We start from the raw sequence: 12514 nt of genomic DNA, 5'->3' as shown, positions 1-12514 counted from the left end.
ACCGGAGGAGCCTTGACGGCCAAGGTGCAGCCAAGGTGCGACACCAGACTTCCACCATTGAAAGATTTGGGCAGAGGTGACGGGATCCCACTGGCTGCTGAGCGAGGAACAAATGCTGTGGCTGAAAGGCCCCTGTACACAGCAAGGCAGTGTGCATTTTTATTATTACTAAAGGCAAATTCCTTGACTTCCCCTATTTTATAATTCAGGGTTTCCAGGAATCAGAACAGATCTGCAAGTAGGATATGTAAATGCAAACAAATCAATTTAAGTCCACAGGGTTTATACACAGTGCCCATCCATGCCATGCTCAGCCCTGGGGTGCGAAGGCGGGGAGAGGACTTGGTCCTGGACTGAGGTGGGGAATCTGTCTGGGAAAGATGATACACCCAAAGGGAGTCCTTTAGGGGGTGGAGAGGGGATTGGCAGGAAATATGAGTTACTATCCACAGAGTTTGGAAACTGGTGAAGAGGCCAGAAAATATTCATGATCAGCCACCTTTTCTCCTTGAAACAGTTCGTAAAGGTTTATTCTTGAATTCAGCTGCATCTCCCCAAAGTCTGCAAGGATAGAGGGGACCAGGGCAGTCACCTCACTAAATCACCAATTGGGAAAGCCGGGGTATCTGCAGGAGGTCCCCGCATGGCCTGTGGGGATACAGGATGATTCACTAAGACTAATGCCAGGTGGGAAAGCATGGGGAGGGCCTGGGAACAGGGGACCAGACAGCACAGCCAGAGGAAGCAGCCGCATGCGAGGCACGATCGAGGCCGGGGCAAGGCGCTGAGACCTCCTCGCCCGGCACAATGAACACTTGCTCTTATGTGTGACCAGACATTTAAAATCCGCTGGTGATATGCCACTCAATGTAACACAACGTAGAAAATACTGCGAGTAAGAGAAAAGCCACCACCATCCCACGAGGCAGAGATAACTCACTACTGTTAATTTGTAGCCTTTAGTTTTCATTTAACACACAGTGAGTGTCATGAAATGTTCTTTTACAACGTGATCGTTAAGGGCCCCATGTTGGTCCACTGTATGAATGCACCCGCTTGTAGTCAAGTCCAACTGGCACTTGGTTTGTTCCTCGTTTCTCAGTATCAGACATAGTGCTTGGCCATGAAAACACTTGCACAGTAAACTCTTGACTCCTATTTCTAGGTATAGTGTAAAGAGAAAACCCTAGAAGTAGAATTACTAGAAGGGACATTCAGCTTTTCTGCCGGTCGCATGGTAGGATGTACCCTCCCCGCCCCCACACCCTTTGGCTTTGGAAAGGTGTGGAGTGTCCAGCTGATGAAGCAACACTCACCTGGTGCAGCCCTCACCCATTGGATGCTGACGCCTGTGCAAGGATGAAAGTGTTGGTCTCACTGTTGGGGCCGAAGCAATGCTCCGCAAGGTGCTAATGAAAGGCTTCTTTGAAAGCAAGGCCTTTCTGCTCCCATAATCTGGGCTAGAGGAACGCCTGAGCAGCAAGGCTGAGTGGTGAAGAAAGGCAGGCTTTGGAGTGGGAACTGCCTGGGTTCAGATCTACCTGGGCCCTGCCCTGGGGGTGGGATGTTCCTTAGTCACACACGCTGAGCTGAGTGATCCTGACGCGCAGCTCAGGACTCAGACCGGGTCAGACAGTGGTCAGGAAGGTCTGATGGCAAAGGCGGAGTGGAGACAGAGCGTGGATGCTTCAGTCGGAAGAAACAGCACATGCAGAGGCCCCAGGGCAGGCACAAATGAGTGAGGCATCTTAAAAGTCTGGTACAGCCGTGGAGAAGGGATGCAGACGCTTGCAAGGGCTCAGGCCAGAACTTTGGTGTTCCCCTCCGGGGTTATGGGCATTTTCAACCAGGGAGTGACATCTGATCAAGTAGCCATCCCCGGCCCTGGGGAGTTGAGACCTCCAGCAGACACAAATTCCAGTTTAGCTGTTCAGCCCATCAGCTCCCCAGGCCAGGACGGAAGGCGACATCTGGGGGAATCCCACTGTATAAACTACACACCCCTTACCCTGGCCCAGGTGGCCACATCCCCATAGGCAGGGGCTCACTCTGTGCCAGGCTCTGTGCCCAGAACTGCACCTGGCCTCACATTCAGTCCCCGCAACAGCCCTGTTAGCTATAGAACTATGACTCATTTTCCAGATGGGGAAACCAAGTCAGTCCTCACTAGGTCAAAGTCACCTGCCTACTGGCACTCAGCCGACTGAACACCTTAGACCACAGCCCTTCTTTAATCACAATGCTAAAAGTAATATCGTCAAATAATCCCACCCGTAAGAATGCACAATTATACACACCATGTGCAGGACCTTTAAGTACATCTAATTTCAGGTACACAAACCAAAGGTAGGACCTGACTAGTTTGCATTCTGCCACCACGTGTGTTCTGGCCTTTGCTGCAAGTACTCCATAGCCTGGCCTTGCCCAGCCCTGTGGGAAACATCTATATCTTGTCCAAAAGCTGACACCTGCCCACTCCCTTAAAGGTTTCTGATGAGAAGAGTGGAAAAGACCAGGCAGAGGTGTCTCATTCTGAAGGACCATTATTGGATCTCTGCCCCCTTGCAACTTCTAAAAATCAGAAAATTCCCGACCCTGTACTGACAGTGCATTACAGAAACAATCCCTGCTTTTGTTCACATCCAGAGTGGGGCGTGGTCATCCATCTGGCATAGGGGCAGCAAGCCCAGATAAATGCGTCTCTATCAGGGCTAGAAGGCAACCAGGGCAGGAAGAACGTGGTAAATAGAACATCAGCAGATCTCAAGAGTTCATGGCCAACTGTCACAAGTCAACTATTAATAAGCCCTGAGTTACTGTCTTAATTAGCTATGAGTACCTTCCCATCCCAACGGCCACCCCTTCCTTCCTGGACCACTACTGAAGCAGCCAGGCATGGCCTCATACTCTTCTCAGGGGATAGGCATGCTTCAACTTAGCACCTGACAAAGTCCCTGGCCTGAAGCTCCTGTGAGCAGGGAAGTGTCTCCCAACCATCTCCATATAATCCCCAAAGAACCCAAGACCTTCTCTTCCACAGAATAACTAATAGCCACTGTTTACCAAGTGCCTAGCACTAGCGAAGCATGGCTTTGGGTGCTTTATGGACCCCATCACATTTAATCCTTACAGTAATTCAATGCAGTGATATTAGTCCTATCGTGAAGACGAAAAAACTGAGGCTCGGAGTAATTAGGTGATTTACCTACAGTCCCACACGTCAGGAGGGCAGAGATCCTGTGTGCATTGAACCCATTACTGTGTCCCCAGTACACCCTTTAGGCTCAAATACATGTTGTGAAAAGGTTGTATCATTTATAGATGTGATAGATGATGTAATATCGCCTCTAGAAAGAGGCTGGGGCACCAACTCACTGAACTTGCATTACCTTCCCTGACTCCCAAAGACCCCCTTTGAAGTTGGTCTCATTGCAAAAGGCCTTGCTCCACGTTTGTGTCCACCCATCCCTCCATTGCATTCTCTACCTGTTCTGTTCTTGGACCACTTCTGATTTTATTCCAGTGGACAATGAGCACAGGGTATGGTGGGCGTTGGGGTAGAAAACAAACATTGATTGAGGACCCACTATACCCAGCACAGCAAAGATGTATTTTCTATTCCCTCCATTTTCCACCTGTGCGTAGCTTACTGCCTATAGTTTCTTACTCAACTAACGCAAAATTGTTTTTTTCTAATTAAGCTTGCAGGTGGAAGGTGGTCTTTGCTACCACTAAAGTTTGCATTTCTGAAACATTCTAAATAAAACCAGTGGTCAGGCCCCACAGATGCAGGCTACTGTCACCACCCTAACCAGCTGTAAAAGCGGGCTCTGCTTTCTAATAATAGCAAGGTAAAAAGTAGGGCTTCTCTTGCTGTCCAGAGAGGAATCTTATGTCCACTAATAGAAAGTACTAGCTGATCTTGTATTTTAATGTAAGCAAAGGAAAGAGGAATTCCCTTACTGCAGCGTCTGCTTAATGAGAATCTTCCAGTCGAGTCCTTTCAGATCTATTTGCTTAAAATCTGAACCAGATTTACTCTCAGTATTTGGATTGAGAAGGGAACCAAGTCGCCATAACTTACGACTCCAAGTTCCTTCTGCCCCCTATAAACTATATTAAGGGAGAGTATAGCCTACTGGTGAGGAGTAAGGATGCTTTAGACATCTGAATCCCAGAGCTGCCGATTCCTCGTTGTGCCCTCAGCCAAACTACCTGATTTCCAAGCCTGAGAATCTCAAAAATAAGGATGGTAACTAGTACTTTCCGCATTGGGCTGGGTGACAAGAGGCACTCAGTAGCAATCAGCCATGCTAACATTCACAGGTTGTCTGTCATCACTTCCTCTCTGCCACCATGATGGGAAAGGTCTCTGCTGCCTCTGATCATACAGACACTTTTGAGTCCAACCCTAGTTGGGTGGCTAGACTTTTACTGAGGGGACACAAAGTAGCTCATATCAGCTGTGACAGCAGGAGGCAGTGGCAGCCTCTCTGAATCTGTTCCCAGGTCTATAAAATGGGGATGTAAGATAAGCCACCTCGAAGAGTAGCTGTGAAGATAGAGACGATGGCACTCAGCACTCATACACAGGCTCTTAGAAATAAGGAGAAACTGCAGAGAGCGTGGGATAGAAGAAATCCATGGGCAACATGACACGCAATATCCTGGGGGAATCAACAGGAAAAACGAAGGGTCTACTGAGGTTAGGAGGCAAGAACCTGACAGAGAGTGCTCCTCTCAGCAGCCAGCAGTGCTTCGCTCAGAGCTGTTTTATCATTCCTCCCTTGGGGAGGGAGAAGGAACAAGCAAACAAGGAAAACCCAATTTTTCAAATCCTGTGCTCCCAAGACTGAAACCTCCACCGTATCCTTTTCAGGTCGTGGCCAGAAGGCTTGTATTCAGTGCCTTGCTCCTGCTCACCGCTCACTGTCCTCTCCTGGATAGCTCTCATTTTCCAAGTACCGTTGATCCTTAAACAATGTGGGGATTGGGGTGCTGACCCACACACAGTAGAAAATCCACATAAGATTTTGGTTAGCCTTCTCCATCTGTGGTTGGTTGAATCTGCAGATGCGAAAGCCACGGATACGGAGGGCCAACTATATTTATTGAAAAAAATGCATGGATAAATGCACCTGTGAATTTCAAACTCGTGTTGTTCAATGGTCGCCAGTAAGTATTTCACATTCATCAGCCCGTTCTGAATCGCCTCCCTGTGCGGTAGGGCCTTTGGCTGGTCCATCCTATGGATGAGAACCTGAGGCCCAGAGATGCAGTCACAGGGTCACGATGACACTAACAGAGCTGGGAGCTGACCCTGAAGTCGACGGGCACCAAGAAGTTAATTCAGAGCACAGAGCACACAGGAGGCGGGAAAATGTCTGTGGGAAGAAGGAGCAGGTGCCTCTTTTCCTGTTTGAATGACAGGAAATGTGCTAGTGGCATCCAAATTCTAATGGCTCTTTTCAAATTTCTGCAAAAAGTCCATTTGTTCTGAGAGTCAAATCCTCTTGAGGCAGGTATCCCTGATCCTGCTCCAGGCACCATGCAAGCCACGGAGGAGCCAGTACCGGCCCCCGGAGGGCGAGGCTAATGGTCACGGTCAGCAGGTTCCTTTTTTCTAAATAGTGCAAGACATGCTTCCTGGCGATGCTCCCTCCTCACCCTGGATATTCTCTCCTTCTTAAAGGGAGAGCCCTCAGAAAACTGTGCACGCAACAGGAAAGATCATCTAGAATAATGAACCACCACACTCTTAAAACAAAACATTTTATTTGAGGCAGAAATTCTAAGGTACAAAAACAACATTTTGCAAATGTCAGCTGTGATCTACTGTCACCTATTTAGAGTTATGTACAAATCGAAAAAGACATTTTTCAATGTAAAAATACAGCACACTGCTACAGTCTGTCAGTGCTCACTATTCCACCAAAGCCCACAAAGGACAAACTTAAAGATGAAACAAAGACCGTGGCAATAACCACCGTGTCCCCCAGGCTTTCCCCTCCAGAACATGACAACAGGGAGCTTCTATGGTGGGGGAAAAACAGTGAAAATAGAAGTTACCTAATCTCTAAATGAACACATTTGGGTTTTACAAAAGTTTTTGCTCTGTCCAGACTATGTTTTTTTCTTGAGACAAAAAATAGAAAAAAAGTAACTTTTTAAAAAATAACAGACAATTACACATTTGTAGAATCCAAAGGTTTGTTGTTGTTTTTTCTTTTGTCTGATGAATGGAGCAACCAGCGTTGTCTACAGCACATACAATCAAAAGATTGCTTCTTTGAATCTTCTCAACTGAAATTTCATTTGACATAAACATCAGACATACAGTGTAATGGTTTGCTTTTGTCAGACTTCTGATTGTGTGAAACATAGAGCTTGGTCAATTCAGAGCCACGGCTGCAGCCCTTTAGAACAGGAGAAAGCTCCCTGAGGAGTCTGTGGTCCCAGCTGAGTTTTGCAGGGGAACCAAAGAGCAGGAGGGAAGACAACTGACAAAATTCCCAAGAGCTCTTTGCAAATTAGCCCTTGGCAACTGCTGTCTTATCTCACGAGTGGTTAAACTGAAGCCCGCACCATTTAATAATACTGAGTGATGAATTAAAGATGGTATCTCGAGATATAAAAATAGCATGCAAAATTGGAAGGGATAGCTGCCACTCAGGAGGTCAGAGCTGGTCCTGAAGAGCATCTTGAAGAAACTCAGGAATGACATTAAACACATCAGGAATAAGCACCGAGTGTTGGTCACGAGGTGGGGGAAGCCATGCACGATAGAGGACTATTGCCAAGAAAATCATGTGGCAATCAAAAAATCCTCAAAATGAACATAGGTGAGATGTCATTTTTCCAAAGTGCCATTCTATTTTTAAGTAGCAAGAGAAGCAGGGCACATGAGAATTTCCCTGTAATCCCCATCCTGAGCGTGGCCTGCACAAAGCACCAACGTGAATAAGGCACCACATTCTACTTGGGCATCTAAGCTGAGTGTGAAACTGAGAAACAGAATAGCAGTGAAAATTATTAAGCCCTTGGAAACCAAGAGCTATGGAGAATGGTTTAAGTAGGTGGGATTATTATCACTGAAATAAAAACACCAGGGAGATGACTTCACCGTGGTTTTCAAATACAGGGAAGGTGACCAGCTGTTCTTTCCCCACTACACAACGAACAAAAGAAGGCCGGTTTGAATTTCTATAAGGAAGACATACAAAGAACTATCTGATCAGCAGGATAGGTTACAGAATCTCCTTCGCTGAAAATCCAGCATCCCATCTACAGCCATATGTCTGAAATAATTCAGGCGCAGCCCTGACACTGGGGGAACATGCTAGATAATCCAAACTTTCTCCCACCCCCAAAACTCTGAAATCGGAATCAGAGCTATTGGCTTACAGTCAGACTTCCTTTTGTTTATTTTCACCCTGAGCCTGGAAAGGAGGTGGTATAGCAAGGGTGTGAGGACTCCTGATATCTCAGTATGAGGAAAAGTTTTTCTCCAGCATATGATTTCACACCTTCAAAACAGATTCCATTCACAGATCCATTTAAAACAGAAGACAATGCAAAGACCTGGCCCTAGGGGACACTCAAGGATTCCTTGCCCTATCCCCACAAAGCCTGCTTTTCCTTATTAAGTCTTGGCCTATGCTCAGAATCACACATGATCTAAAAAGGTTTAAGCCAAGAGCTAAAACTATAAATAAAGTCCTTCAGGTTGTGGAGTATAAGTGGAAATTGTCCCAAGTGTCTTATTTTTTTTTAAACTGGGGAGAACAGAAATCTGATTTTAAAATTAACAACTGGCTTGCCTTTCTCTTAAGACACCATGAAATGTAAAGAAGCAATCAAAACATTTCAAATACATTCACAATCATATCAGATTTCTCTGGGGGAACAATGGGAGAGAGAAAGCAGCAGTTCAGCTACTGGCTGCACTGAGCAAGAGCATTTTCTGGTGGCACCGGGCATCTGTATTTACCATGGACGCCTTTCATTTCAAATCTTGTAAAGCAGAGGTGGCAAACTGGAAGCCAGGAGGCCAAATCAGGTCCACCCATGTGTTCTGTTGGGCCTGAATGCACTGAATTTTTTTTTTTTTTAATTTAGTTGACAATACTAACCAAGTCAGAATTTTTCATGTAAAACTCCAGGTTCTCAGCTTCTCTGGAAAGATGGGAAGATGAGGGAACACTGTGTGAGGCCACAGCTGGCTGGAGTAGCAGCCCCCTGCACGTAGGACGGACCACTTCAGTTTGCCACAGGCCCACTGTCTCCCTGACACTGAAAGGATAATGGATAATCACACCTACTTATCATTATACCTGGCCAGCCACACTGGTGCCCCCTGCAGACATACCATCTGTTAAAAAGAGTAGCCATTTTCACCAACAATATGAAATAGAGAAGGCTAACAACTTTCACATTGGCCTTGCCGCCTCTCTCCAATAAACACACGAAGAGTAATTCCTACCTCTTTAAGAGAGCCAAATTAGTGTTTAGGTGGTTGGAGACTGCAGGGTTTTCTCTCTTTGGGGAGGAGGGTGTGTCATGTCTTTTCCAGGAAGAAAACAGCTTTCATTTTTCTTCCTCGTTTCTTTTAAAGGAACAGATGCTCAACGCTGGAGGGGGAAAAGCTCTGAAAATCATATAAGCCCACATTTTTAGAGGGATGGGTTTCCTGTTTATTTGTGCTTAAGTCAGGGAACATGAGACCCGGGTCAGTTAAAAAACAACAACAAGGCATTTGTGGCTATGAAGTAGTAAAACTAAACTTTGAGAAACATACGTGAACTTACATTACTGCACATTGATTTCAATGATGTCATTGTTGCTAAGGACATTTTTTTGAACTTCTGATCTGGAACTATCTTCAGCTACTACCGGTTCTAATGGATCAACCAAAAACTCTGTCTCATGACTTTATGGACCCATCTCATTTTTGGCTCAAAATACTACTACCTGGCTGGGTCACCCACCTGAGTACCTGGGCCTGGACCTGAATGACTCCTGATTCTTTCAGAGATCAGTGTGGCTCAAAGGCCCAGGACTTGGCCCTCTCGAGTACCTTCCCCACTGTGTGGCTGGGCTGGGCCCATCCAGGTAGTTCCTTTCGCTTTTAGCTGACCTGAGAGAAGAGCACACCTTGACCTGGGCTTTCACCTCCCTGATCACTCTCCTGGCATAGATGACTGTGTCAGATGCTCAGTCCTTTTTCTGTAGGGCATTGGTGAGTTAGGATAAACAACTAGCTCCCTACCTTTACCTACCTGCAGGTTACCTGGTTACCTGGAACCTGGGACTTATCCCTGTTCTTGTGTCTAGAGGACACCATCTAACTTAGCTACACAAGCCTTTGACTCTCAGGATCATAGACTTATTGAGAGCATCCATATATTCTACTTCTTTTTCCCCAATGTCTAAAAGCCTGTGACTTACAGAACCTTTATCTAAATTCTGTCTTATCATTTCCACTGCCTGGAACAATGTATAAGTAAACAAAAAAAAAAAACAAAACGAGATTTTCTTAAAACAGATGTTTTGCTTTAATCTACAAGGCAGCTATTCCCATTTCCAACAGGAGATGGGAAAGGTGGGGGGGGGGAAAAGGTGAAACTAATAAGGCAAAACCAGGAAGCTGGCCTTCTCAGCTTATTCTGAGTTAGGCATTCACGCTGTCGTTTCATTACTTGGTACAACAGTTGGATTTTGTTGAACACCATAAACATTAGTATTTCAAAATAAGTATCCAAACCCTCATACCAAGCTAAAAAATTACCTGATTTGTGGACTAGCGCCTTTCTTCCCTTCCATTTTCATAGTAAGTGAGTTCATTTATCAAGCTCTCTGCCCAAGCTCACGAAGTCCAGTTGATGTTCCCCCGCCCCAGTCCTCCATGCCCTTCCTGGGGCCACTTTCCCAGAGATGCCTCATTTCACACGCAAAGATGAATATCTATCCTAAAAGTGGCTCCTAATGTAATGGTTCCTTTGGGGCATGCACCATTTCTTGGCCTTGATAAGAAATCTCTCTGATAATGTTCCAAAGTGAATTTGCATATATTGGCAAGTTTGGAGTGGCTCAGTCTCCTTCCCAGAATGTATGTCGAGGATGGAATGACAGGACAGTCACTATGAGCAGGGACTCTGCTCGTCCGTAATCCACAGTGACAACATGGAACGTCTCTTTTCCAACAAGATGCCTGGTTTTACAGAGGAGGCAGCTTTGCTGCTCACTTGTCTTTCCCTCAGAGCAGCTGCAGGAAACTCGATGCCAGAGAACAGACGAGCACGTTCTTCTCCCAAGAAGCTGCCAGCTGCCTTTACAGAGCAGGGAGTGTGGCATTTGCATCAAAAATACACACAAACCTCTTCTTTCCAGGAGGGGTGTAAACATTCCCTTCCCCACCTGCCCAGCATGTGCCTGGAAGGAGAAGCCCTGCCCCCTCCCAGCTCCCACTTCCCACCTCTCCTCGGGATGTTTCTCAGTGTCCCCCGTAACATTGGTCCTATTTGCGGGAGGAGTCAAACCACGGTCCCCGGTGTGAGTGCCAAATTCAACAGCACATATAAAAAAGGTAGGAGAAGATGCCCACATCCCCTCATGGGTATGGGGGAGAGAAGGGAACAACCATTTTCCCTTTGGAAACAGAAATTCTGTGGGGAAGTCATTCGTAAAAACAGAACATTTACTTTTCCTTTTAAAGCAACTTCTTTCCTCCTAACGTCTAAATACCTGTGTGTGATACAATGGAACACAAAAGACAAACCTTTCGTTGGGACAGAACAACAGAAACACAAAATGAAACATGATTCACAGGCTGGGCTGTGGGGGAGTGCTTTACAACTCAGGATTTAATGATTTCCGGTCCCACGTCTTCTTTAGACACTATTCGGAGAGCACATTCATCTTTGTGACAGTCCCCTTGTTTTCACCTTCTTAAAAAGAGGTTTGTCATCAGTCTAAACCAGTCCAGCAGATTAACCGGCCACCACCTCCACACACTGCCGTATTTCAGTGGGTTCTGGTCCCTCACATTCTGGACACAGCGTCCGACCAGAGGCCAACCAAGGCGTGACCTGCAAATTCCAACACTACAGTCCAGCTGTGTACCAGTCTCTCAAACTTCCAGGCACCAACATCCAAGATACAGCTCAGTAAGTGTAACCCAGGGAAGCTTGGCAGGCAGAGCTGGCTCTCGCATGATGTCTACTTACACCAACAGGAGGCCCTGGGTGCTGAGCTCTGGTGCCTTTGCATATTGACCCATCTCGGAAAAAATGGTCTAGACAGTCAGCCTGGCCCTGTAGCCCCCACTTCATCCAGCCATGCTTTCCCCCAATACATAAAGACTCGTTCTGTGAGCGATGATTGTATATTCAGTCACCTTCTTGACCTTGACTTAGAGATTTTTTCGCACCCACGACCATCCTAAGTTGCACACCCGAAAGGAACGTCATCTGGAAGGAGAAGCCCTGCCCCCTCCCATCTCCCACTTCCCACCTCTCCTCAGGATGTTTCTCAGCGTCTGGAACAACATGGATTCCACATAGACTGGCACTTGATTTCTGTGGCTGCAATAGTATTAAAAGTGCTTTCTCTATGAAGCATTTCAAATCAAAGTAGCCAACAGTGAAGAGGCAAAGTTTACGGAGATAAATTAAGTCTGAAGGATCAGTGCAGGTATTTTTCTATTTCTTTACATGTTTTCTCCCTACCTCCCAGAACTGGCACTAATCCAAGGTCTGACCTAACACGGCAAGCTTTTGTCAGATCTTATGGACATGCCTTTCAGAGCTCCATATGGTTTTAGAAAACTGGAGACTTGCCAAGATATCTGGTAGAGGGTAGGGACGAGGAGAGGAAGTACTGGCACGAATTTCACTCAGAATATCCTTGTAGGAGACCTCAGCTGCAAGTGGGCCACGCAACCAGAGAGATGAGCTGGGGAACCAGAGAGAGGAGGCAGCTAAAGTGGCAATGCTTAGACTCTTCCGTTTCGTTACAAAGGGACGACCGTGTGGAGTTCACCAGTGTAGCTGCAGCAACCAGGTTCTGCTTTACACGCCCCAGAGGTGAGGAGCTTGGACGGGAGGGCAGGAGGGTCTTCCTCACCTAAGGAAAGAAAAGAGGACGGAGCCACAGGTCATTGCGACTCACTAGGCCGGCACTCAGGCCAGAACATGGCAGGAGCTGGGTTTAGACTACGGGCTTTGCCCAAGTGAGGCAGACACCCCAACCAGCTCGAGATGGGGCCCTCTCGTGCTGTTATCAGGTTTTAGTTCCCTGAGCTGAAGGTCAGGGGTTTGCATGCAAAACTCCAACTAGTCACAAGCACAGTAAGGACATCCTGACACAATGTCCTCCATGGGTTCCCTGGGAAGCAGGGCCTCCTACAGAGCCCTACCTGGAGCCTGAGCTGAGCTATTATGGAGAGAATACTGCACCTGTGAACCCCAGGTTCACTAGATGCCGCTTTAAAGACATTGGCAGGGTCAGGGATAGA

The 12514-nt window shown here is 46.7% G+C and overlaps 1 protein-coding gene across 2 annotated transcripts in view; it reads right to left on the bottom strand.

Annotated features, from left to right (window-relative positions):
- Positions 1-8111: 8111 nt before the first annotated feature.
- IL17RD (interleukin 17 receptor D) overlaps positions 8112-12514 on the bottom strand; it is a 59947-nt gene continuing 55544 nt past the window's right edge. For both annotated transcript variants that reach the window (XM_081072815.1, XM_081072816.1), the window contains exon 13: positions 8112-12123. In XM_081072815.1, the coding sequence (XP_080928941.1) occupies positions 12011-12123 (113 nt within the window). In that variant the 3' untranslated portion in view covers positions 8112-12010. The remainder of the gene's footprint in view (positions 12124-12514) is intronic.

This window comes from Rhinolophus hipposideros (assembly GCF_964194185.1).
Source record: "Rhinolophus hipposideros genome assembly, chromosome: 14".
NCBI classification, from domain to species: domain Eukaryota; kingdom Metazoa; phylum Chordata; class Mammalia; order Chiroptera; family Rhinolophidae; genus Rhinolophus; species Rhinolophus hipposideros.
This window is presented reverse-complemented; position numbering and strand designations above follow the sequence as displayed.